Raw genomic sequence first — 23,699 nt, forward strand, 5'->3', positions numbered from 1 at the left:
AGACATTGTAAATATAATGCTTATGTTAAGTTTTCAGTAGCACAAAAATTAATCCCCAGTTGTCTTGAAGTGTGAGAAAAATTGTGTCTGAAGTGTGAACTGGAGATGCAAGAAAACTTGGCTTTGGTTTGATGTCTTTGGTGACATACAAATAGTTTATCATAAGTTACCAAACAACATTTTTTTGTTTTTACATTCATTAGCAATGTCAACACTGTGCTTCTTCTGGCCTCCAGTTGAGTGAATTAGTTCTGTTTAAGGACATCTATGAATCTGCTTAATAGCAATCAAAGTCAGTTGGAGCCAAACAAGTACTTAACTACTTATTCAGAAGAGAGACTTTCAATTATCCTCACAATTCTTCCCAGGGTTTTGAAGAAAAGGATTACAGTGGCTCAGTTTCAGCCTTTGTGATTGTCAGTGTCTCCAGATCCAGTGTAAGTGCCTCAGCTTTGAGAAGATTCAATAGCCAAGGTATTTCAAAGACAGTGTTTGGTGGCAAGTTCCAGAGAAGATCTGAAATAGAATATTTGAAGAGAGAGAAAATGTTCTTTTTGTTCCATCACAGTTCATTTTTACAGTGCTTTTATCCTCACTTAGTATCTTAGGAGCATTATTGGCCTGTAATATACTTTGCTTCTGCTTCATTTCACCATATATAAACCTGAGATGGGTAAGACAGAAGTAAACATTGAAAAAATTCTGAGAAAAAACCACGATGATGTAAGAAAGAGATGTAAGGATGACAAACTGCAGGATTTGAAGTAAAAAGCTGAGGGCTCCCGGAGTGAAAACAATACTGATTACCAAATGGGTCAGCTTAAGTAGGGTGATAAGAAAAAAAATCAAGTTCCTTCTCTCTTCTGTAACAGAAAGTTTTCAAAGACATATACAAGTGCCCAGATGTAATAGCTGTCATTTAGAAAAGTAGCTGTTAGTAGCCCTCTGCTTCTTAACCCATGCAGAATTACTGTCCTTGCGATATTTCCCATATACAGAAGTAACCATTGGATACACAATCACATTGAGTTCTGTTCATTTTCTGAAATATAATGATGATTTGTAAAGTAATCTCACTACATCATTTCAGTGTTGAACATTTGAAGCAAATATACGTATTAAACAGTGTCTCCCATTATGAATTTATTTTTTTTGCTTTAAATAGGAATTAATTCATGTAACCTTAATTTTCTTCAGCATGATCCATAATGTCCAATAAACCCAGTGTCATTTTGCAATATGATCAGTTTGCTCCCTCTGTAGTAAATGATGCTTTCAGACCTATTGGAATATGCATCCGTCTACTTAAGCCCATGAACCACCTAGTGTAGACTCATTTGCTCATCTAGTTAGACTTATTTACTAGTCTACACTAGTGCTGGTGCTGCTATCATTTATATGGGCCAATTCAATGAAAATAAACTAATTACAGATCTGATAAGCCTCCTGTACCATAGATGATGCTAATTTAACTGTGGTTTGATTTTTAATATGTCTATGTTGACAAGTCCTATCTAATCACAGCATGAGATAAACTATGAGCGGCTCTTCAGTGTCTTTAACTAAGGACATAGATTCTGAATGCTTGTAGGTGGGAGTAATATCTTGAATGCTTGAGTGATATCTTGTATTTGTATTTAAAATTAAAGTTAAGCAATGAAAGTACATAAGAAATAAAATAATTCCTTGCCATTTTTCCCCTTTATCTGTTAAAAAAGAATTTTGCAAGTTTATTTTGGTTTTAAGAAGCAAGAAATTTTCTCTTCGCAAGGAACAACGGCTGGTTGGCTATCAAAACCTTCTGTGAAATTCAGCTCCAATCCAGAACAAAATTTTTCCATATTAAAAAAATTAGTTTCTTTGCTTTATTGAGCGATGTCAACTTCTTTTGTAATGTCTGAGAACAGGAAATTGAAATATTGTGCACTTTTATTTTTCCATTTTATGTTCATTTGTTGCAGCATTATTCTACTTAGCATTATTCTCCACATTTCTTTTTTTTTTTTTTTTTGATTTCCATTTAAATGAGTTTCTAACATCTGTTTGCTTTCATCTGTTTTCCAGAGGACTGTGTTCTATTGTATAAATCGTACTAACCTTTCTCCTGTGCTATCTTTAAAAGGCTGACTTGTAACTGGATTGCCACTTTTGCTGATTCCACCTTTATGTTACAGTCTTTTACCTTAAGGTTCCCAAATAATTTTGTTTCAGGTAACTGTTGTTGCAGTTTGTTTTGAAATTGCAGTTATTCCTTATTTCTACTTCAGTGCTTCTAGGCAATTAGTAATAACACAGGCAAATAGTAGTCAATATCAAGCCTCTAAAAAGCATAATATTCACAGTATATAACAGCTCTAAGGTTCTTTCTTGCTAAGCAGGATTGCTGGTTTAAGATGTTGGTTTCAAAGAGATGTCTTTTAAATGAATGACATATATCATTAAAAAAAAAAGAAGACCGCAAAAGAGACAAAATCATCTTTCTGTAACAACATGGAATATTTTCTTTAAGGTGATGAAATTAATTACTGTTCTATTAATAATTATAATTATGCATCTACAGGCTTACTTCATTTTACGTCTTAGTATGTGTAAGACTTCATTTTAGTGGGGATGTACAGATACCATGTATAAACGATATACAGGATCTAAAAGGAATGGGGAAAAGCCTGTTTAGCAGTATCATTCTTTTAAAGGCTTTTATCAGCATAACATTTGGGCACCATCAAGTAACTGATGGATTGCATAGCTGACCTTAAACTATGTAAAACAGGGAAGTAGCGTCACACTCAATTTTCAAAGGGCAAAGCAGCTGTCTTTAAAATTGCACAGCAGGTATCTCTGGCTGGGGCCAAACTGTATGTTCACTTGTTACAGTAAAGATGTTGTGTTAAGATAGCCTTTATAGGAATATGAACTTGTTGTTTCAACTTGAGTCATTATGGTCTTTTTAAAAAAAAAAACAAAACCCACAGTATCTGAGAGGAAAATTGATTTCCTGAAGTGGCTTAAATCAATCATAGAATCAACTAGGTTGGAAAAGAACTTTAAGATCTTCATGTCCAACTGTTCCCCCAGGTTGCCAAGTCCACCACTAAACCATGTCACTAAAAGCCTCATCTACACAGTTTTTGAACACTTCCAGGAACAGTGAATTCCACCACTTCGCTGGGCAGCCTGTTCAATGCCTGATCACCCTCTCTGGGAAGAAATTTTTCCTAATATCCAATCTAAACCTCCCCTGGTACAGCTTGAGGCTGTTTCCTCTTGTCCTATCACTTGTTACTTGGGAGATCAGCCACCTCCTGGCTCCATCATCTTTTCAGGTATCTGTAGAAAAGTTAGGGTGAGAAGGAACCTTAAAGATCATCTGGTTCCAACCCCCTGCCAATGGCAGGGACACCTTTCACTAGACCAGGCTGCTCAAAGCCCTGTCCAACCTGACCTTGAACACTGACACGGATGGAGCAGCCACAGCTTCCCTGGGCAACCTGTTCCAGTGCCTCACCACCCTCACAGTAAAGAACGTCTTCCTAATGTCTAGTGCAAATCTACACTCTTTCAGTGTCAAATCAAATCAATATCAAAGCTGTTTATTGTTAACAGAACATAATTAATTGATAATTAGTGAATTATACATTTGAGGCCAACAGCAATAACAAAAAACTATACACCACAATACTAAACACAAAACATTAGTAAATACCTACAAATTTCCAGGCATCCTGCTGTAGCAAACCACAAAGAGATACACGCATACACATGAAAGCGTGTATGTTTCCATGCACACCACCTCCTCTTACAGGCTCTGGATGTTGCAAACCTCTTTCCTGGCTATGTGGGCCCCTGCCACACACTCTGCTGTGGCATAATGAACACTGCAGTGTACCTGCAGTGGTACCACCCTGAAGCCCGCTGCCCCACACACCACAATGTCCTAGATACATACCTCAGTGTGTGGTATCTTCTCTGTGTCCTTGCACCATGATGGCTCATAGTGGGGTGTAAGTAGCCAGCAGCACCCCACAGGAAGGCTTCTCTGTCCATCCCAGCAGTGCTCAGGGTTACTCTTCTACACACAGAGTTCCTGTGTTAATGTTCTTTGCTTTTGCTTCCAGATTTAAAAAAATCGCAAAATACATTTCATTTGTCTCAGGTATTTTAAGGTATATTTAAAGCAATAATGGGTGTACACAATAGAAATAAGAATGTGCAATAGGCCTGCATTTGACTTTTTTCTTTCAGAAGATGCTGACAAAATTGCAGTGATGTTAGAAGCTTACAAAATTTCTGCTAAAAATCAATATATACAAAACAGCAAGACGTTGTCTTGTACAGTACCAATATTTGGACAGTGGTGGGATCTTAGGGGCATAAATGAAGATCAAATAATATTCATTTGTTTGGCTTTATAATAGGAAGGATAGCACACGTAAAATGGAACAATGTAGTGTGATGGAAGAATGCATATATCTTCCTCTAACAAAGCAATGAAAAGTAGTTATACTTGTATACTTATGATCTTCGCTTCCTGAAAAAATACATATGCCTTCCCTGGAAGCCCCATTATATGCAGCTATGTTCTAAGTAATCTAATTATGTACACTGGAATACGACAGTTAGGAAGGGAGGTGAGCATTCCAGGGAGAGAATGCTCAACAATAGCAAGTATAACCCTGTTCAGCAATTTTAAATAGGATTAATTATTACTGTTTTCTAATAATGCAAGTTAATAATAGAAACCCATGCACTGATACAGTCTTCTCAATGCTTTTTTAGGAGCAGACCACAATGAACTTTGATTATTACTTTTGGTGCATTACCATGTAGGTTGTTCTCTGACACATGATTTTTTTTTACATTGAAATCTTCTGTTATTTACAATGTTGTTTCTGTTTTGAGATTGATTTTACTTTATTCACCTTTTTTGGTTATTTTCCTTCTGTCTGTTCTATATTTTTCTCCATTATTTGCTCTCTTTATTAAAGAAAAAAATACTTAGCTGGGCAGCTTCCAGATATAGCTGTCGTTTTGATTCCATTTCCAGTCAATCTCACCCTCATGTTGATTTGTGTTGAGAGCTCATTTCTAATAAGCAAGCAATTCATTTTGCAGGTCCAAATAAAACTACTTTGGGGAGGATTGAATGCTTTTGTATGTTCAGCTCTTAATTTCAAATTTCATAAGTCAATATGTGTCTGTGAGGACAAGTTTGAACATGGTATACTGTGTTTTATAGTTGTCCTAAATTAATTGCTCATGCTAAACGTTATTCAACTCAAGCTATGTGCTGACAGAAGCCAGACAACTTTGATCTGATTAGTTAGGCTTATTGTCAATATGTTGCTACCACAGGCATAGGGGTTTTGTTTTATTATGTATAGTATACTTTTTATTGTGGTGGTTCCGTCTGGGAATATGGGGATGAAAGGCTTTTTAGTTTTGTAAATTCTTTAGAAATTACACACTGCTTATTATTCAAAATGGGCAAATTTGCTTTCAAATAGCACTTTTCACTTAGATAACTTCAAATTATATGAATTTGAAGTACTGTGAAAATGAAAAGTCTTATTCTCATACCTGAAGATTTTGGTGGAAAAGGTACATGAATCTAGATTTAAATTGCCTGGGATTCAAATTAAAGGCATGGATGCATCTTAAAAGCTGTATATGATCTGTTCTAAGAATCAACAAGTAAGACGATTATCTGACCAGCTCCTTTTCCTAAACCAACTAAAATATGTCTGTTTACAAAGACCTCCCCTCTGCCTAATTCATCCATTTTTAAAGGCCTCTGACGCAAGTCTTCTTCATTAGGAGAACATCTGGGAATTAAGTGGTATTTCTTCTTCACATGACTTCAGCACCTGGTGCTCTATCCCAGAAGAGGTTCTCAGGAGCTCAATAAAGCAAACTTTGCTGTTAATATAATGTTACAGTGTCGTGGTTTAAACCCAGTCAGGTAGCTTGTTCACTCACTCCCAGTGAGTGGTGCCGAGCTGACAACAATCGAGGTCCGTGTCTGTCTCCCCCCCCGCCTCCCCACACCGGGGCTCTCCCCTTCCCCGCTCCCGGAGGAACGGGGAGGAGGATCGAGAGAGTGCAACTCCTGTGGGTTGAGACAAAAACAGTCCAGCAACAAATCACCACCGCTACTATCAGCTACAGCAATGATAAGGGAAAATAACAAGGGAAGAGAATACGATACCACCGGCCAAGAAAACGAGTTCCACCCGGAAGCCCCTGTCCTTCCGGGTAACTCCCAGTTACCCCTCACCCCGGGCATGACGTGCTGTGGTATGGAATACCTCCCCGGCTAGCCCGGGTCAGGCGCCCCGTCTCTGCTTCCTCACAGCCTCCCCTCCTCCCTGGCAGAGCATGAGCCTCACAAAGTCCTTGGCCAAACCAAAATATCCTTGTTATCAGCTCTGTTCCCGAGCTGAAAGTCAAAACACTGCACTGCACCAGTTAACACAAAGGAAAAACATGACTGCTACTGCGGAACCCAGGACATACAGGGAGGCAAAACATGTTTTGGTCAAAGTTATGTGAGAAAAAACAGAGCTGAGATTTCATATGCATGATTCTCAGTTCTTTGTTCCTCACTCAGTAAAACACACTGATTGTAAAATAACATGTTTCCTGCAAGGACTGAAACATGAAGTATTGACTAAGGACAGGAAATAAGAATAAAGGCAACTCTATTTCATAACATGATGCCTGATTATATCTCAGTTTGCCTGCTTCATTCTTTCCTAACATTATATAACTTCATATTATCTTTTGCTTCCCAGGAAAAAGGTTATGTCTATATTTGTCATGAATTAATGGAGTTTGTGTAGATATAAGAAATAGTAAAAATCAGTGAATTGGTATGAATTTATAATTGTGTGAAACTGAGATGATGTCAGGACAGAAAATATTCATTCCTTTTTCTTCTTTAATCTCAGAATAGCCCACATCCAATATCTTAGCTGCTTTTTTGGCTAGTCTAAACCACCTTCAGTAGAGGCACTCTTACTTATGTACTCTGGGGACAGTAGTATTAGGACTTTAGTCCTGATCATTCATCAGCTGTATTAGGATGAATTCAACTCTACACACCTGGTCCAAAAAAGGAGTAGAAGTAAAAAAGCAGAAATGTGAGTAACCCATAGTCATATCCCTCTTCTGTCGATTTTGAATGAAAAGAGATGGAGAAATTGATCTAAGTCAGTCAGCAAAACTGTTTAGTCAGACTGCTTTTAACAACTTACGCTGAGGCTATTGGCCAGCCATTAGTCTGTCGATTGACACATATATTCAATTCCAAGCAAAGTAAGATTCCAGCTTGTAGTAAGTACAGACTTAATTTGTGCTTTGAAAAAGGAAAGTTCAGACAGCTTTAGTTTTCATTTGGAAGTAGAATTTAAAGCAAACTATGGAACCTCAAAAATTATTGTTGAATGAGGTCATTATTCCTTGGTATTCTTTGCTAATGACTTTGCTAATAACACCCACTTCAATCCAGTCTAAGGGAGCACAGGTAGGATTCTGATAATCCTTTTATCCATTAGTTGAACTCTTTTATCTGATAAGAATTTGAAACGTAGGTCTTTCTAAACTGTATTTAGTGACTAAGCTTTCCAGAAAACCTGAGAGATGTAGAGTTATTGTTGCGTAATTGCTGTGTGTGTACTTTGGGAGGGAGGATTGAAATATTAGCCCCAGCACATGCTGATATACACTGCTGAAACAGTTCTTATAACTGAGTGCTGGAGGGCATTGTCTTTATCATGCTTTAATACCTCTCAAGCCAGGTGCACCTTAATCCATCAAGTTTTTTGTTGTGAAGTTTTTTATGTAGCAGGAGGAGATATGTACTATTACGTAAAGTCTCCTCACAGGTAGAGTTAGTAGTTGTTGCAATCTCAGAATATCTGTTGATGCCTGTCAAGCTCAGGTGTGACGGAGCAAGGTGTGTTTGTGACAGCACTTGTAGAGACAGAATTGAAAACCCTAGAAGCAACTGCTTTTGGGAGCTTTATTGATAAAAGGCTCTCAAAGTAAGTAAATCAGTAAGTAACAGGAATATCTCCATTTAAGAGCACTGGAATAGCTACAGCAGTCTTTTTGTTTACAACGTAAATATCAGGTTTTACTTCTACTCCCAGTAGAATGGAGTGAATTCTGGGGTGATATTAAAGAAGGCAAGAAAGGTACAATGGTTTCCTTTCGAACAGTTTAAACTGATCTACTGTGAGGTGTTAGCAAAAGGTGTAAATTGAAGGTCAGTAGGGAATTGTTACAACTTGCCACTTTGAATAACCTTTTGTTAACTGCATCTTTGGCCACCCACTTATTTTCTGACTCCTCATCTTTGCTTGCCCCGGCTTAGGATGTACAGGATGCCGTAGATATGGAAATTTATTTCTTGCCCTCCTCCAAATTCCTGATTCAATTAGGTGGTTTCAGTTACAGTTATATTACTCTGATAAAAGAATTCTCAAAACTAGGTTAGCCAAGGAGTGGTATGAAAAAGGCTTTATAGAAGTTGTCATTTGTGATGGTCTTGTGTTGTCTGCAATACTGCGGGAGGAAAAGATTCTAGAAATTTGCTGGGATTTAATTTTATTTAAAAGTCAAAATACAATGAGAAAACAGATGCTATCAGCAGCAGTTTCCACTTCAGAGCATCATGCAAGCCTGATTCTAGCAATGAGATCTTTGCTGTGACACTGAGCGTAAAAGGGTAGAAAAGTATTTTCTGCCTAGGGCAGCTCCTTCATGCATACACAACCCTTCCTTCTCGCATATTGCTGTAAGCTCTTGAAGACTTTCTATGAAGCTCTGAAGGGAGAACCTTGTAGTCTATAAGGGACATCTTCATGCTGCACATATGGCCTTTATCCTCCCTGAATGCACTGCTATCAAGTCACTGAAACGTGTTACATGTGCACTGGTGAGCAGGTGAGGTAGCTGACTTTGCTATAAGTCACAGTAGCACTCTGCAGAAGCTGGGCAGCAGAAGAGAAATTGACGTGCTCCTGTTTTACTTATTTCTTCTGAGGCTCTGACTGGGTCAAAATTTCAGAGAAGTTAAGTAGAATTTCAGTCTGTTTTCTCAAGAAATTCCTTTCTGGCAATGCATGCTTTACTTTCATGAAAAATTTTCCTGTGGATGTAGAGTTAATTAGAACTGAATAAAGCTCATCTTCCTATAGCTGCAAGACTCTACCCACCCTTGTATGCTAAAAGTGAATCCCCATGTTAGTCCATGAAATAAACACCCAAAATTCTGTTTTTTTCTTGCTTATGTAATGAACGTGCTAGACACGGTTATATATAAAAAGAGGATAAAAAAAAAAACAACACTGATCTGTAATTATGTGATCTCATTTGGCATCTAACTATATGATAAGAAATCAGTGATTAAATTTCCATTCAAGGTCTTTGTTCATCAGTCACAAAACAAGTTCGGTAATTGCCCCTTAGTTATTGTGAGAACTGTGCCTTCATTATTACATTCCTAATTGTTTTCAGCTAAGGAAATCTATTTTTATAGATCACTCTGCTGCCTCTTTCAGACTTGGTGAGTCTCCATTTTTTTCAGTGTAGAAACCTAGGCCTATAGATTATGTTAAAAGAAATTCATATTACCCTGCTGGTATATGCAATTGGACCATACTGCATAAATACCTGAGTACACGTTATATTTTGTTCTATGTTCTATGAGGCATCTCAATTCAAAATGTTTTATGAAAATTCACAGAACTTCCCAGAAGAGACCTGTAGTCTACCTGAAAGTGACAAGAGTTTCATCATCAAAGAAAAATCAGTTTTATGTTGTAACTGTGGGTGAGATAAAACCATCTTCTGTGTGGAAATGCCATATTTGTTGTCCAGTCGATTCTGCAGACAGAATCTGTATGGTTTTGACCACTAACTTGCAAGTTTCTTATCAGGAAATTTTTATTGTATCCCTTGAAGTGAATTAAACACATTTGTGCTTAAATGTAAAAATTTTAATGCACATTGCACTGGACACCCTACCAGCATGTGCAGCTTTACAGGGAGTCTGAAAAGGTGTGTCATAAGCCAATTCCTTATGTGCACTTGTACAGGCACCAACCCCATGAGTGTCAGCAAAGGGTCCCTCAGGTAACATTGGATCCATGCAGCAGCCCAGCTCTGTTACTCAAAGATGGCCCCTGAGGTCATTCCTAGTTCAGAAATTACCAGTGCTGAGCTTCTACAATTTGAATTTCACCTTCACTTTACTGGTGTACACACAACACTTACAACTTGACTGCATATGCTAGCTTTCGAGAGGATTAGTAAGATGGCAGTTTTGTGGCAAAACGGCTGCTCTTTCAGCAGATTCTTTGAAGAATAGGGACACTAGAACTATAACCTGACAGTCCTTGGTGGAACTTTCTACCAGAGCCAAATCAGGTGCTTCCTGAAATCTAAACCACCTTTTTAGTATTAGTCCTGAATGATAATATCATGAATTAAGAGTTGTGGGGGCTTTTTGGGAAAAAAAAAAAAAAAAGGCAAAAGATATTGTAAAACTCTGTTTGGAAATATGGACTTTAAATTAAGGAGCCTGTCACATATGCAGCAGTACTGGAAGAAGCTTGACATTCTAAGGCCTCTGTTTATAAGGTGGTAGTTAGGGACATGTGAATTCTATGAAGTATCAATTACAGCTAAAACAATATATTCTGCAAATGTTTTCTACCTTTCATAGTTGTCCTTACTTGAGGGAGGGTGTTTTTCTTACTGTTGTAACTGTTCTTAGTATGTTTTCCCCAATCATTCCATGTAGAAGGAGGATGTACCATCCTGACTTTAATGTGTTTGTTTCGAATACACTTTCGAGCTTATTAATTCAACTCATCATATTTTAGGTATGGGCCTGTTTGGGGTCTTTTGTGCTAAGTATCACCTTTTTAAAATTTGGAAAGTTTTTTTGTAAGTTTCAATTGACATTTTTAACAGATTAATTCAATTGAAAATGTTTGTCAGAAGTTTCAGTCTCTTTAAAATCAAATAAATGTTGGTGTGTTGATCTGTACACACAAGTATATACTTGAGAAGAAAAATGCAATTTCGCTGCAGCAAAAAATCGGAACCCATCTCTAATAAGCATTCTATTGAGACAGAAATATATGGTTTATTTTTGAGTGAGCTACCTAGGAAACACATTCTCAAAATCAGTTTCACAGAGTTTCAGGGATTATCTAATAAACTGAAGATTTCAGGAGATTTGGGAATGATACAAGGTAGGATCTGAAATTTTGCAGATTACTCTTAGACCACTCATGGTGCAAATATGCAAACCTCCTATATCTAGCCATATTCAGTATGCTTTTCAGATTGCCTTTTGTTCCCTCACAAGGGGGTCACAAGTCAAGTTACTGAAGATGGGAAAATACACTTTTCTTTGTGCTAGCCAATAAAGCAACTCCTATTGAGACATGGTTACTTGTCTCAATGCACCACTGTGATGTGTTCCTACAGAGATCATTTAATGATCTGAACCTAAAGCAAATATTTTGGATGATCACCAGAAGTTGTGTATTTTGCTATAAAGCAATTAAACCTGTGAAATTAAGATGAATATGTTGGTTGCACTATACACATTGTGATAAGGCTAGCTCTCTAGTTAGTATAGCAGTACTGTACTTAGACTATCTCTCCTCATGCTTCAAGGGTGACAGGTAATTTCACACTTCCAGAGAACTGAGTATAGCCAGTCCAAAGTTTTATGACTTAAGACATTTTCAAAGAGGTGAGGAATAAACAAAAATTTTCAGTCACAATATGTCAATTCTATATACATATATTTATAGGTGTATAAATATGTAAGCATACATTTAAATATATACATGAGGTGAGCAATGGTTGGCAAAGGTAGGCTACCATAGGAGTAATCTTCTTCCTAATCTCAGAAAAATATGTGACAGTTCTCTGTCAACAGTGCTATGATGTCTTGAACTTAAGGGTGAAATCCTCCAACACTATAAGCTGCTATCAATTTTCTCAAATCATTCTAGATTTCGAGAAAAAGTTTCTGCTCCAGAGATTCTTTCACATTAGAGTATGAGAAAGGATTGTTTTATAATAATACGTGAAATTAACAGAAGTTAGAATGGGAAAAGACATCAAAGTTTTCCTGTGCAAAATAAGATGGTCCCAGTGCTCAGTCTGTAATGCTTTCTCCAATGTATCGACACCAGTATTGGTAAATCAGGAGAAGTTCAGTTGTTATATTCCCCTTCATTCCAAAAAAGCTGAGTAAGAGGTTGGTGCAAGCTATGTTATTTTCTGTCATCTGTAAGACTGGTATTTATTTTTGAACTATTTGTTACTGCTGCTGCAGTAACTAATGCTGCAGATGGAGTACAAAATATTGTTGATTCCTGCTTCATAAAATAGTTGATTTAGACAGATTTCTTGCTACACTTCGTAATGCAAAATAAGCTGAAATCCAGGTTGGGAGGCTGCAGTGGTCAGGAGTGTGTTTTACAGTGGACCTTCTCCTCAGAAACCTCAAAAGAGGAGCTGAAGGACTGAAAAAATTACACTCATCTTTTGAAGGTAGCTTTATGTCAGCAAGGAGCATGCTGTTGGTACTAAAGAAGCTTGCAAACTGTGCTAAGTAAAAGATTTCAGATAACAGGATTTTTTTTGTCTTAAACTGAATTACAGAAGTTTTAACAGGTGTATCTTATTTCCAAAGGTGCAGCAATTATCTCCAGGACTTGAACCCACTGAGTCTTAAGGTACATTATTTTTACTTTCCATGGCAATACAACTTGATCTAATATGTTTTGTGTTAATGCTTGTGGTTATGTTTCAAGAAAGTTAAAAATGAAATGGTTTTAATCATAAGTTTACAAGTTAAGATTTTTTTTTCATATGTAGAAGAACTGGGATGTATATTGTATTCTTTTCATTGACTGATGTAAGTTGATATATGACAGGTCATATATCTCACCATTGTTAAATGGATAAAACAGGCTTAACTGATTCACGGGCTGGTAAGTTTTGCTCCATTTTGCGGCTTCCACTCTTAAGTCATGAAATCTGAAATAGGTAGGAAAGCATAGGACAATTTCTGCATTTTATGAAGCCTTTTGTTATAGAAACTTAGTTTGGACAGAATGTGTATCAAAGCTGGAGTTTCTGCAACTCATTGTTTTAGAACTTCTCTGCAACTCATTGTTTTAGAACTTCACCTTTCCATTTTATATAAAATGAGGCTCTAGATCTAAGACTATGGAGGGGAAAAAAAGAGGAATTTTAGAGAATTAGGAATTTAGCAAATAAAAATGCAGCAACTTTTGAAATCAAAAATATCATCTCTATTTTTAGTGTTTGATTTTATGGTTGCTGCTGCTCTTTGTTCATGTCTGTGGATTCTTGTGCACAGGGAGTGAGAGTATAGAGAGGTTAGAAAGCATACATGCATGCACCTGGAGAGCTAATCAGTGAATTCTTCAGTGTCTTTTTTATATTACTTGTTAGCCTCCAGGTATGCTTGCTCACACACTTCCACTCTTCAAGGTTGAAAAGACTATGAGGAGTCTCTGCTCTCCCCGGCCCATGCTAGATTTATTAGTAAAGGTCTCCTCCGCTCTTTATATGCGTGTTTCCAGGTGTCTTCTGGTAAACCCACCATCATTATTAGAAACAATAAGTGTCCATGTTCAGAACTTTTGTTCATGCAGTAGCTCCAATGAGACTGGGATGTGTCACAATTGTTTCATGAAGCCAAAGATTTGCACATACAGGTAATATGCTTCATTCATGATCCACTGGAGTTGCTGCTACTGTTCAGAGCAGTTGGCAGCTCCTCTGATGTGCCCCACATCAGTCACTGTAGAAACATCTGTTTTCATTCCACCAACAGGCAGTGAACTGACAAGCAGTAAAAAACCAGCCATCAGCCAGTCGTAACACTTTTTATCCATCAGTGATAGAAAAGTTCCTGTTTCCAGTGTTGCTACCTGAGTATTTCCACCTAGCTGGCATGCTGCTTTTACCTTCAGATTAACTTCTGATAACTGCTAAATATGTGATTTCACTGGGTTTGGACCAATTGTCAGTAGGTGACTATCCTAGTAATTTTAGATTTGGTTAACGTATTTTGTTGGCTAGTCAGGGAGGACAGAAGTCAAACAGGTTGTGGGGAACAGCCATGTTACTCTCAGGGTTGCATATTCTGCCATGCAACAATTAGCTGGTATCAGTCTTCCAAACCAATAACCAGGACTGCAAATGCAAATGATGCTCCTAAAACAGAAGATATTTGTAGCCAGTAGCCTTTGCATTTGATGTTTGAAACTGACCTGTGAGCATGCATACACTATAGCCACCCCTAAATATGTATCAGTACAACACTGAATTTTGTTTCACCCTAAACTGTAGCTTCAAAAGTCTCCTAGACATACAAGGATTCAGATGGCACCCTCACACTACTTTCTTTTGGAAGCCCCCGCTTTCTCTTCTAGCACATTCTCACGTTATTCTGTGTTTTGTTGCTACTGCTGTTAATACCTCTGTCACAAACCCACTGAAAGTACTGAAAATCCAGTACCAGTATTTAAAACAAGTCATCAGAACTGATGTTTTATTGATTGCTATGTTCTTCTCGCTCCAGTAGATGTTTCACCACACTTTGCCTGTGATCTTGATTTAAATAGTAGACCTTTGTGTCAGTTAGTGTCTTATACATTTATATGGTGTGGCACAAAAGAAACTCTTTGTCCTGGGTTCAGCAGTAGCAGTTATTTTTCTCCTTCTTGGTAGCTGGTGCAGTGCAGTGTTTTGACTTTCAGCTCGGGAACAGAGCTGATAACAACGATGTTTTGGTTTGGCCAAGGACTTTGCGAGCCTCATGCTGTGCCAGGGAGGAGGGGAAGCCGGGAGGAAGCAGAGACAGGACACCTGATCCAGACTGACCAAAGAGGTATTCCATACCACAGCACGTCATGCCCAGGATGTAACTGGGAGTTACCCGGAAGGACACGGGCTTCTGAGTCGGACTCGTTTCTTGGCCGGTGGTATTGTACTCTCTTCCCTTGTTGTTTCCTCTTATCATTGTTGTCGTTGGTGGTAGCGGTGGTGACTTGTTTGTACATTGGTTGCTGGACTGTTCTTATCTCAACCCGTAGGAGTTGCACTCTTTTGATCCTCCTCCCCGTTCCTCTGGGAGTGGGGAAGGGGAGAGCCACGGGGGGAAGGGGGGACCCTCGATTGCTCTCAGCCCAGCACCACTCACTGGGAGTGAGTGAACAAGCTGTCTGGCTAGGGTTTAAACCATGACACTCTTATGCCGTCCTCCTTTCCCATCAGCATTACTGGGAAAAAAAAAAAAAAATGGAGAGAGAACTCTGAGTATCTCCTCACAAATTATACAGAGTCAGCCAAAGAGCAGTTTCCCAAATCCCTCATTTCTTTCTTCGAGACCTAGGCATAGTCATGCCATTGCAAAACAAGACTAGCAAAATGCTAATACTGCAGTTTGAAATGTGGTTCTCAGACCTGAGCAGGATTTCGGGACATCAGAGAGTCTAAGCTCCCAAGGAGCAGGGACAGGGCAGACTGCTGCCACCAATAATATCATGAAGCCTCTCAACATGTGGAAACTGGGTTCTGCTTCAGTCACACATACCTGAACAAAGACAATGCAAAATATAACCCTTTCATTTATAAATTTTGTGTTCATAATGGTGGAAAGGCAACAGAAGGTGGAGGCTTGTGAGTGCTTTGCTTCTTTGACTTTACTGACTGTCATTAAATAGCACACTTAGATATTTGTTCTGTGGGACTGTGCTTTTAAAAGTATTCTCCAGATTTTAGCTTTACAGTCTCCTCAGTGTTATTACCTCAGTTCACTTTCAAAAACTGTACTGCGGCAATGGTAAAAATGAACAAGTAGAGAATGAAATTGATGTTAGATATTAAACCTGTCTGCTTAATAGGGTTCAGGGGGAGTTAGTTATACTGGCATGTTCTTTTTGTGCAAATTCTTTGTTTAAATGCCAGTTTTGCTGAATGTCTGTGACTTTAAAAGTCACAGCTAATACTATTGCACTGAAAACACTGTCTTAACAGAGTAGAGACAAAATAAACTTTCTTCGACCGCAATAAAACAATGCTATTATTACACGGGTTACACTTATGTGTCTCAAGGTACTGCGAAGTAAGCAAACTGTTGATGTTTTTTCATTCTTTTGACTATTTTATAGGATTTCACAGAATCACAGAATGGTTGAAGATGTCAGGCATCTCTGGAGATAGATTATTTCAATGCCCCTGCTCAAAGAAGGGCCAGCTAGAGTAGGTTGCCTGGGACTGTGTGCAGTCAGGTTTTTAGTATCTTCAGGGACGGGGACTCCACAATCTCCTGGGAAACCTGCTCCAGCCTCACACTAAAAATTGTTTTTTTATGCTCAAACAGAATTTCATGTACTTTGGTTTGTGGTTGTTGCCTCTTGCTTTTTTTCACTGGGCACTGCTGGAAAGAATTTAACTCCACCTTTTTCAGTGGACTTGGGTTAGCAGCTTTTGCCTGTTCCTCCATCATTGGTATTTAGAGACAAATAGACCTCATTGGCTTAGGTACTGTTATTCGCTTCTTTTTCCAGTCCAAGTTGCCTAGTTTTAAGCAGTTTTCTTTTTCTTTACAGAAGTGGTTGGCCAAGATCAGGCATAAGTTCTTATCTTAATAACTATTTCATCCCAGTTTCCCTTATTCTGACTCAGGAATGCCCCCTGCTTATGTATTAGCAAATTCTAGTTTCTGGAGATCTTACCTTTATCCAGCTGATTTATCCTATTACCTTCTGTCTTTCTCAGTTGCATTAAAGATCAAAGTTGTTTCAGTTTGGCCATATAAATCCTGAGGCATTCAAATCTGAAATCTTAGATGATTGCTCTCTTTGCACTATAAAATACAAAAATATCATGCAAATATAGAGGAATATCTGGAATATTTAACTTTAGCCATATGCAAACTGACATATCCTAAGGATTTTACGGCCACAATTGAATAAAACTTTTCCATTGTCTTACTGGAAGATGTTCCTAAAAACTTTGTGTCTTCTTTAGACTCCTTTATGTGCCTATGATATTACATTTTTAAGGAAATCTTTCTTGCTGCCCTGTCAGAGATTTTATTACGGAAATCACAACCAAAGAAAAAGCATCCTTTCCCATGTATTTTGAGTTTGGTAGGAGATTTATTCTAAGACCTATTAGTGTATTCCTTCCTCTGTCTCACTAAAATTCAGTTCTGCATTTGATCATGAAGAACCATACATCAATCAGTAACTGATCTGCATGCACTGGATTGGATGGAAAAGATCCGTTAATTTCTCAATGAAAGATACTCAATTTTCAAAGTACATTCCACTAACTTCACATTTCGTGCATTCATCTGACCTGGTGTATGATGGGAGATCAGAACTATGATTCCTGATCATTTATTGAGGTACATTCCTAAAACTCTGGACATGGTCACTCTCCCATTTGAAGTCATGGAAGATACGGTATGTGTTGTGCACTTGGAAACTTTGGTATTCATGGTGATGCATCATGCCTCAGATGCACTGAACTCTAACATTAAACTGGGTTAAGAGCAGTTGTGTCCCTTATTTAGAAATAGCTTGAATAGCAGTTTCTCTTTCAACCTGCCAGTTTCAGCTCAGTTGTTGCAGTCTTAACAAATTTTATTTGTTGGTAAGTTATACTTTATGTTAACCCAGTAGTGAAATACTTTGCAAAATTAGACAAGAAATTTTCTATCTTTTTACGTAGGATATTTATAGATTTTGATAAAATGTTTTTATTTTTACTTTGCATACATATGTATGCACGCTTACATCTGTGCACATATTTCCCTGCTGTCTATTAAAAAGCCAGATGCAACTCTTGACAAGGAAAGTTAGGAACATCCAGAATTTTTGAGATGTTTAGGAGCAGTGCTTAGTCAGTCTGTATATTTCAGTAGGGACTGAAATAAAAAGTTGAGATTGCTAAGGAAAACCTAGATCAGTGTATCTTCTGGATGATCTGGCATGATTTGGATGCTGTCTGATATACCCCATGATAGCTGTGAATTGAACTGAAGATTTCAATGGTGGAGAACAAAGATGAGAAAAACATCTTTATTAGATAAATTCAACTCACCTAAGTTAATCATCATTTTAGTGAAGCAGGTAGATGCACTGTAATTTAAAGTCTGAAAAAAAAATAAAGGTTTAGAGATTGTAACAAAATTATTGACTCGTACTTAGAATGCTAGGAAATTTTGTCAAGAAACCTTAAAACTATACAGAATCAGAGGGCTAGACAAAATTGTAAATATCCCTGGCTACATGAAAACCATGTTGAAGTATGGTACCTCAATACTTCACTTGTCTGCATGTCTTTTCTTAGTAAAAAGAAGAGCACATGATTGGTGTGGGTTTACCTTGCATCCATTTACAGGTTGTCTTTCTGTAAGAATGGTACTTAGCGAAGTTTTCATGGAACAACTAGTCAAAATTTTACTGAATCCTTTCCATGACCTTTCTCAGGTAAGATTCTTGGTGGTTCAGGATATAATCTTCCTTTAGAAATTCATACGAAACATGACTTAAAGGTCTACGTATAAAAAGCTGAGTTTGTTTTGTTGTTGGTTTGTTGTTTTTTTTTAATTTAATATTAATCCTGACAGTTTTAATGGATCAATAAGTACAGCACAGCTTCATATATTTAGCAAAACCAGGTTTTCTGGAACATGAGCTTCACAATTTCCGGTCTTGATGTTTACCACATTATATTTATAGGTTTGTACTCACTCCTTTATAATGTAGTCATCAACTAAGTGCTGATAGTTCCTCATCTCAGGACATAGTTAAATATATTTCAACAAAAATGTAAGGATATCTGTGTCTTCCAGATGTGTTTCAAGCACTTTGAGTATGGTGGCGTGAGAGATGCTGTTGTCCATGACAGGTTGGGATTATCATGATCAAGTGCTCTATTTTGATTTCACCCAGTGGCTAAAAGATTTGTGTGGCAAAGAGGAAGTGTTGGACTTTTAAAAGCATTAAACAGGTAAGTCTATTCAAATCAGTTTGTTTACTGACAATTTCCAGGCTTATTTCAATTGCAGGTGTTTTTTGAATCGTACATCTCTGATTCTTTCTAACAGGGTTCCCTCTGAATTTATCATTTCACAGTAATAGCTGTGGCTTGAAACAAAAGTTTGCTACTAAGTGCAATTTGATAAAGAGCAGGTTAAAATATAATTTCAGTCACATTTCTCCAAACAGAAGGGAAACACAAAAAACATTGCACTGAATTGTTTTAAAGCAGATACTTGTTTCATTTTATTCGTCTAGAGTATTTGCACAATCCTATCTAACCATCCCCAAAAAACCTATATTCCACAAGCACAAATGCAAACAACCATTGCAATTTCAGTTCTAAGCAGCAATTTATTTTGTGCAGTAAGCTGTTTTATTTACAGAAAGCATGTTTTTTTTCAAAAAGGGACTGACTTATTTCCCTTCCCCAGTAGCATTGCACCACTGTGAAAGAAATGGAAAAAATATGAATGAGGCTAGCATAGGAATTTAGTGGCCACTATGTAAGTTATTGTATTAGAATACTGTTAATTGTATGAAGGTTGGGCCTGAGTGCATGTTTATTTCAAGGTTATTTTAGCATAATATTTTGTTTTATTATTACATCCCAAGAATTCTCTTTATTCTTCAAATAAGACTCATGTTTTGGTCTCTAAACAATGTATCTCATTCTTAATATTGACCTCTAGAAACCAGGTAATCTAACATAAAGCAGTGTGCTATGGACACTTTTGAACATTACCAAAAATAATTCTGTCTTGTCTGATTTTGATGGATGTTTCACAAGGGAGGGAGAAAACAGTGAACAGTTTGGTTTGCTTCTTTTTTAAGTATGCTGCTGTAGCTTTTCTCTTTTCAAGCCAGAATCTTAGAAACAATGCAGCAATATGGCACTCTGGGAAAGAATTGAACTGATGGATGGAGACTGGTATGGAAGCCATGCTTGTGGCTGATTAAGGGTGTTCATATCCATATTTTCCTTTTTGGTTTGGTAAAGAATAGGGAGCGATGTTTTATTTTCTAAGGTTGTATTCAAAACTGTCTTGGAATATCTCTAAGGCAGCAGTAGATACCACTGCATGAATTCCAAGCTAATGCCAATATGATCTGAAACACACAAATATATCATTTATGTCAGGAAATAGTAGAGCAATGTTTAGGTGACACCATACTTTGTAATTTTGACTGATTCCAGACATGGTAAATATTAGCTTAGACATAAGAGCAGGAAAGTGATCTTTACATTTATTTTCCCAGACATCTAGTTATCGAGTACACTCAGATAAAGAAATTTCAGGTATATCTGTATCTATATCATAGCTGCACTACCATTGTGTTCTGCCTCTTTCCAAAAAAAACCAACTTTGCAACAGAATTATTTTTGTACCAGATGGGAAAAGTACGTTTTATTAGCTATTTAGTGCTGCAGCTGAGTTGTCCTCTGAATTTGAAGGTAGCGATTTAAGAAATAGGCTTTTTTTAAATATTTTTACCACCATGAAACACTCTGCTTTTTAACCTTAAAAAACTCAGAAAAGAAAGAAAAAATGAATGGACTAATGACTAAAATAAGATGACTAACAGTTTCAAAAACAAAGTGTTGCAGCTTAACTTTGAGATACAGAATTGGGAATTGTTATGCTGATATACAGTGATAAAAAAAAAAGAAATGTAGGAATGTATTTGAAATGGCATCTTATTCTGGGTTGTGTTTCTAGCTTCATGTTACTTTTCTATAGAAATCTCAGCCTGATAAAATATTCTACTCCTAGGCCTGTATTTCTCATGGTAACTTTATTCTGATGATGGACATATATCATCTCTATGTCATCTGTTCTGATGATTGATACACATATAGAGTTGGAATCACTGTTGAATTAGGATTGTTTATGCTTTGTTAATCTTCATCTCCTTACGATCCAGATTTTTATTTTTAGATTTATTTTTAGAATAAATTATATTATTTAAAAGAAGTCAACACAGATAACTATAAATTGTACTGCTAAGTTTTAGGAGTATGTGGTAAATGGGCAAGAGGCAAAAGAAATATAACATTCTTGTTTTGCCTTTCAGAAAATACTGCTTTTTCTTTCTGCTGTCCCTCATTTGTAAAAGTCTTCTGTAGCCTCTACTGTAAAAACTCAGTATATTTATAACATCATTACATTTATCTTCTCAGTAAGTGTTCAGATTTTTCTCCATTTACATCAAAGGCTAAATGATGTTTCCAGCTTCATATCTTCCCATGCTACTCTGCTGGCTGAATACATGGGCAGAAAACTGTGAGCTTTACAAACGACTAATTCTGAAATTGCATTACTAGCCAAGAATAAAAAATTTGTTTGTTAATCGAAGGCCTGTCATGACTTCCAATAAACTTCTTTCTGTGCTCTACAAAATCTTGCCCTCCAAATGTCATCCTTAGACTTTTGTTACCTGCCAAATTGAGATCTTCATATTTTCCTCTCAGTTTTTGCATAATGGTACATGCACTTGGTGTCTTGTGAAGGCTCAGTGCTTTTTTAGGGACTGGAGGGAGAGCAGGGCAACCCTAGCCACCTAATGCACAACCAAGATATTTTTGTAAGAGGCTGTTTTCAGTGCATGGAAGCTTAAAATAACTCCTCAAACAGTAAAAATAAGACATTGCTTTTTAGAGTGCTTTATTTTGTGGGGAATCTTTGCAGAGAAAAGATGTTTTCTATAGTTTGGTGCAATAGAAGTAATTGCTAGCGTATGAGAAGTAAAGGCTTTGGCAGGAAGTTTGAGTGCTCTTATGACCTGCTTATAAAATTATTTCACCAAGCCTAAATCAGAATTATCTTACTCTGTTTCAACAAGTATATACCTGTGAAAATTTCTGCATAATAAAAATTAAAGCATAATACTACTATGCATGGCAAACTCAGAATATTTCCATGAAATGTAAAGCTTTCCAAAAGGTGATAAGTTCATATCAAGAAAGCTTTGCATTTACCATTTGAAACAAAGAAAAATGTGATATGCAAACTACCTAACTACACTGTGCTTTCTGGAAAGGCCTGAATAAAAATACACATTTTAGGTCTAGAGGTTTTAAGTGACTGATAATAGCACCACATCCTTCCTTCAGGGTTATTATGAGTGTGTAATAGTCTGATAACTCCAAGACAATGGGAGACTGTTTACAGTAGTCTACTTATAGTATGATATGAGAAGTGAGCATGTCTAGGAGTTCAGGGATAAATTGATCAAGGTTTGGTTGTTGCTCATTTGATTTTCTGAGCGTATTTTGAATTTAGCATACTCAGTGCTATTGCTACAACTTTGTATTCCTCCCCATTTCTTCTTTCTTCTGACACTGAAGTATTTTTAATTATTCTATTAAATAACTTGTGTTTTCTTAATTTCATTTAGAGACTAGTGTCTTCCTGGAATACACTGTTGCTAAACCATATAAATACTCAAAAATATAAGGTTCATCTTTTGGCTAAGGTATTCTGTGATCTGCAGTGGGGAAAAAAAAAAACAGTACTTAAAGGATTGTCTTAAGAATCAGAAGGCAAACCAAGTGAACCTAAAATCCATTGCAATTTTTATATTTAATTGTCATTATATTGTTGGTCTCATGAACTAGGGGCACTGTAAGCCACATCTTTAGGTTTCTGAACCACAGAACGTTTTGGGTTGGAAGGGAACTTAAGACCATTTAGCTCCAAATCCCTGCCCTGAACAGGAACACCTTCTGCTAGACTAGGTTGCTCAAAGCCCCACCCAACCTGGCCAACACTTCCAGGGATGGGGCATCCACAACTTCTCCATGAAACCTAATCCAGTGCCCCACCACTCTCATAGCGAAGAATTTCTGATTTAAATCTACCCTCTTTGGTTTAAAACTATTCCCCCTTGTCCTATCATTGCATGCCCTTCCAAAAAGTTCCTTTCCGGGTTTCTTGTAGGCCTGTTTAGGTACTGGAAGGTGCTCTAAGGTCTCCCTTAAGCCTCCTCTTCTCTAGGCTGAACAAGCCCAACTTTCTCAGCCTTTCTTCATAGGAGAGGTACCCCAGTACTCTGATAATCCTCATGACCCTCCTCTGGACTCTCTCCATAACAAGTCCTTGTTATTCTGGGGGCACCAAAGCTGAATGTAGTACTGCATGTGGGGTCTCCCAAGAGCAGAGTAGAGTGGGAGAATCCCCTCCCTCAACCTGCTGGTCACACTCCTGTTGAGGAGGATACGGTTGGCTTTCTGAGCTGCAAGCGCACACTGCCAAGTCGAGCTTCTTGTCAACTGATACCCCCAAGTCCTTTTCCTCAGGGCTGCTCTCAGTCCATTCTTCACACAGTGTGTATTTTTTCTTGAGATTGCCCCAACCCAAGTACAGAACCTTGGACTTGGCCCTGTTGAACTTCGGGAGCTTGACATTGGCTCTCCTTTCCAGCCTCTCAGGGTCCTGGCATCCCTTCCCTCCAGCATGTTGACAGCACCACAAAGATGTTAAACAGTGCTTCTCCCAGTATCAAGGGGAGGTCCCCCCTCAGGATTCCGTATCCACCAAGTGGTCCATATATTTAATCCTTATTCCTCCAGTTTAG

The 23,699-nt window shown here is 37.6% G+C and overlaps 1 protein-coding gene across 2 annotated transcripts in view; it reads left to right on the forward strand.

The window, feature by feature from the left end:
• Positions 1–23,699, forward strand: part of LINGO2 (leucine rich repeat and Ig domain containing 2) — a 224,334-nt gene that overhangs the window by 25,509 nt on the left and 175,126 nt on the right. The window contains exons 2-3 of one of the 2 annotated variants that reach the window (XM_062604381.1): positions 12,725–12,767; positions 18,935–19,092. Coding sequence is in view for 1 of the 2 variants with exons in the window: in XM_062604380.1 (XP_062460364.1) it covers positions 12,725–12,767 (43 nt within the window). In the remaining variant the exon portion in view is untranslated. The remainder of the gene's footprint in view (positions 1–12,724; positions 12,768–18,934; positions 19,093–23,699) is intronic. The other variant, XM_062604380.1, reaches the window with a different exon arrangement.

The sequence above is a fragment of the Pezoporus occidentalis genome, unplaced genomic scaffold (genome assembly GCF_034315485.1).
Source record: "Pezoporus occidentalis ecotype Australia unplaced genomic scaffold, CSIRO_AGI_Poc_V1 ctg86, whole genome shotgun sequence".
Lineage (NCBI taxonomy): Eukaryota > Metazoa > Chordata > Aves > Psittaciformes > Psittacidae > Pezoporus > Pezoporus occidentalis.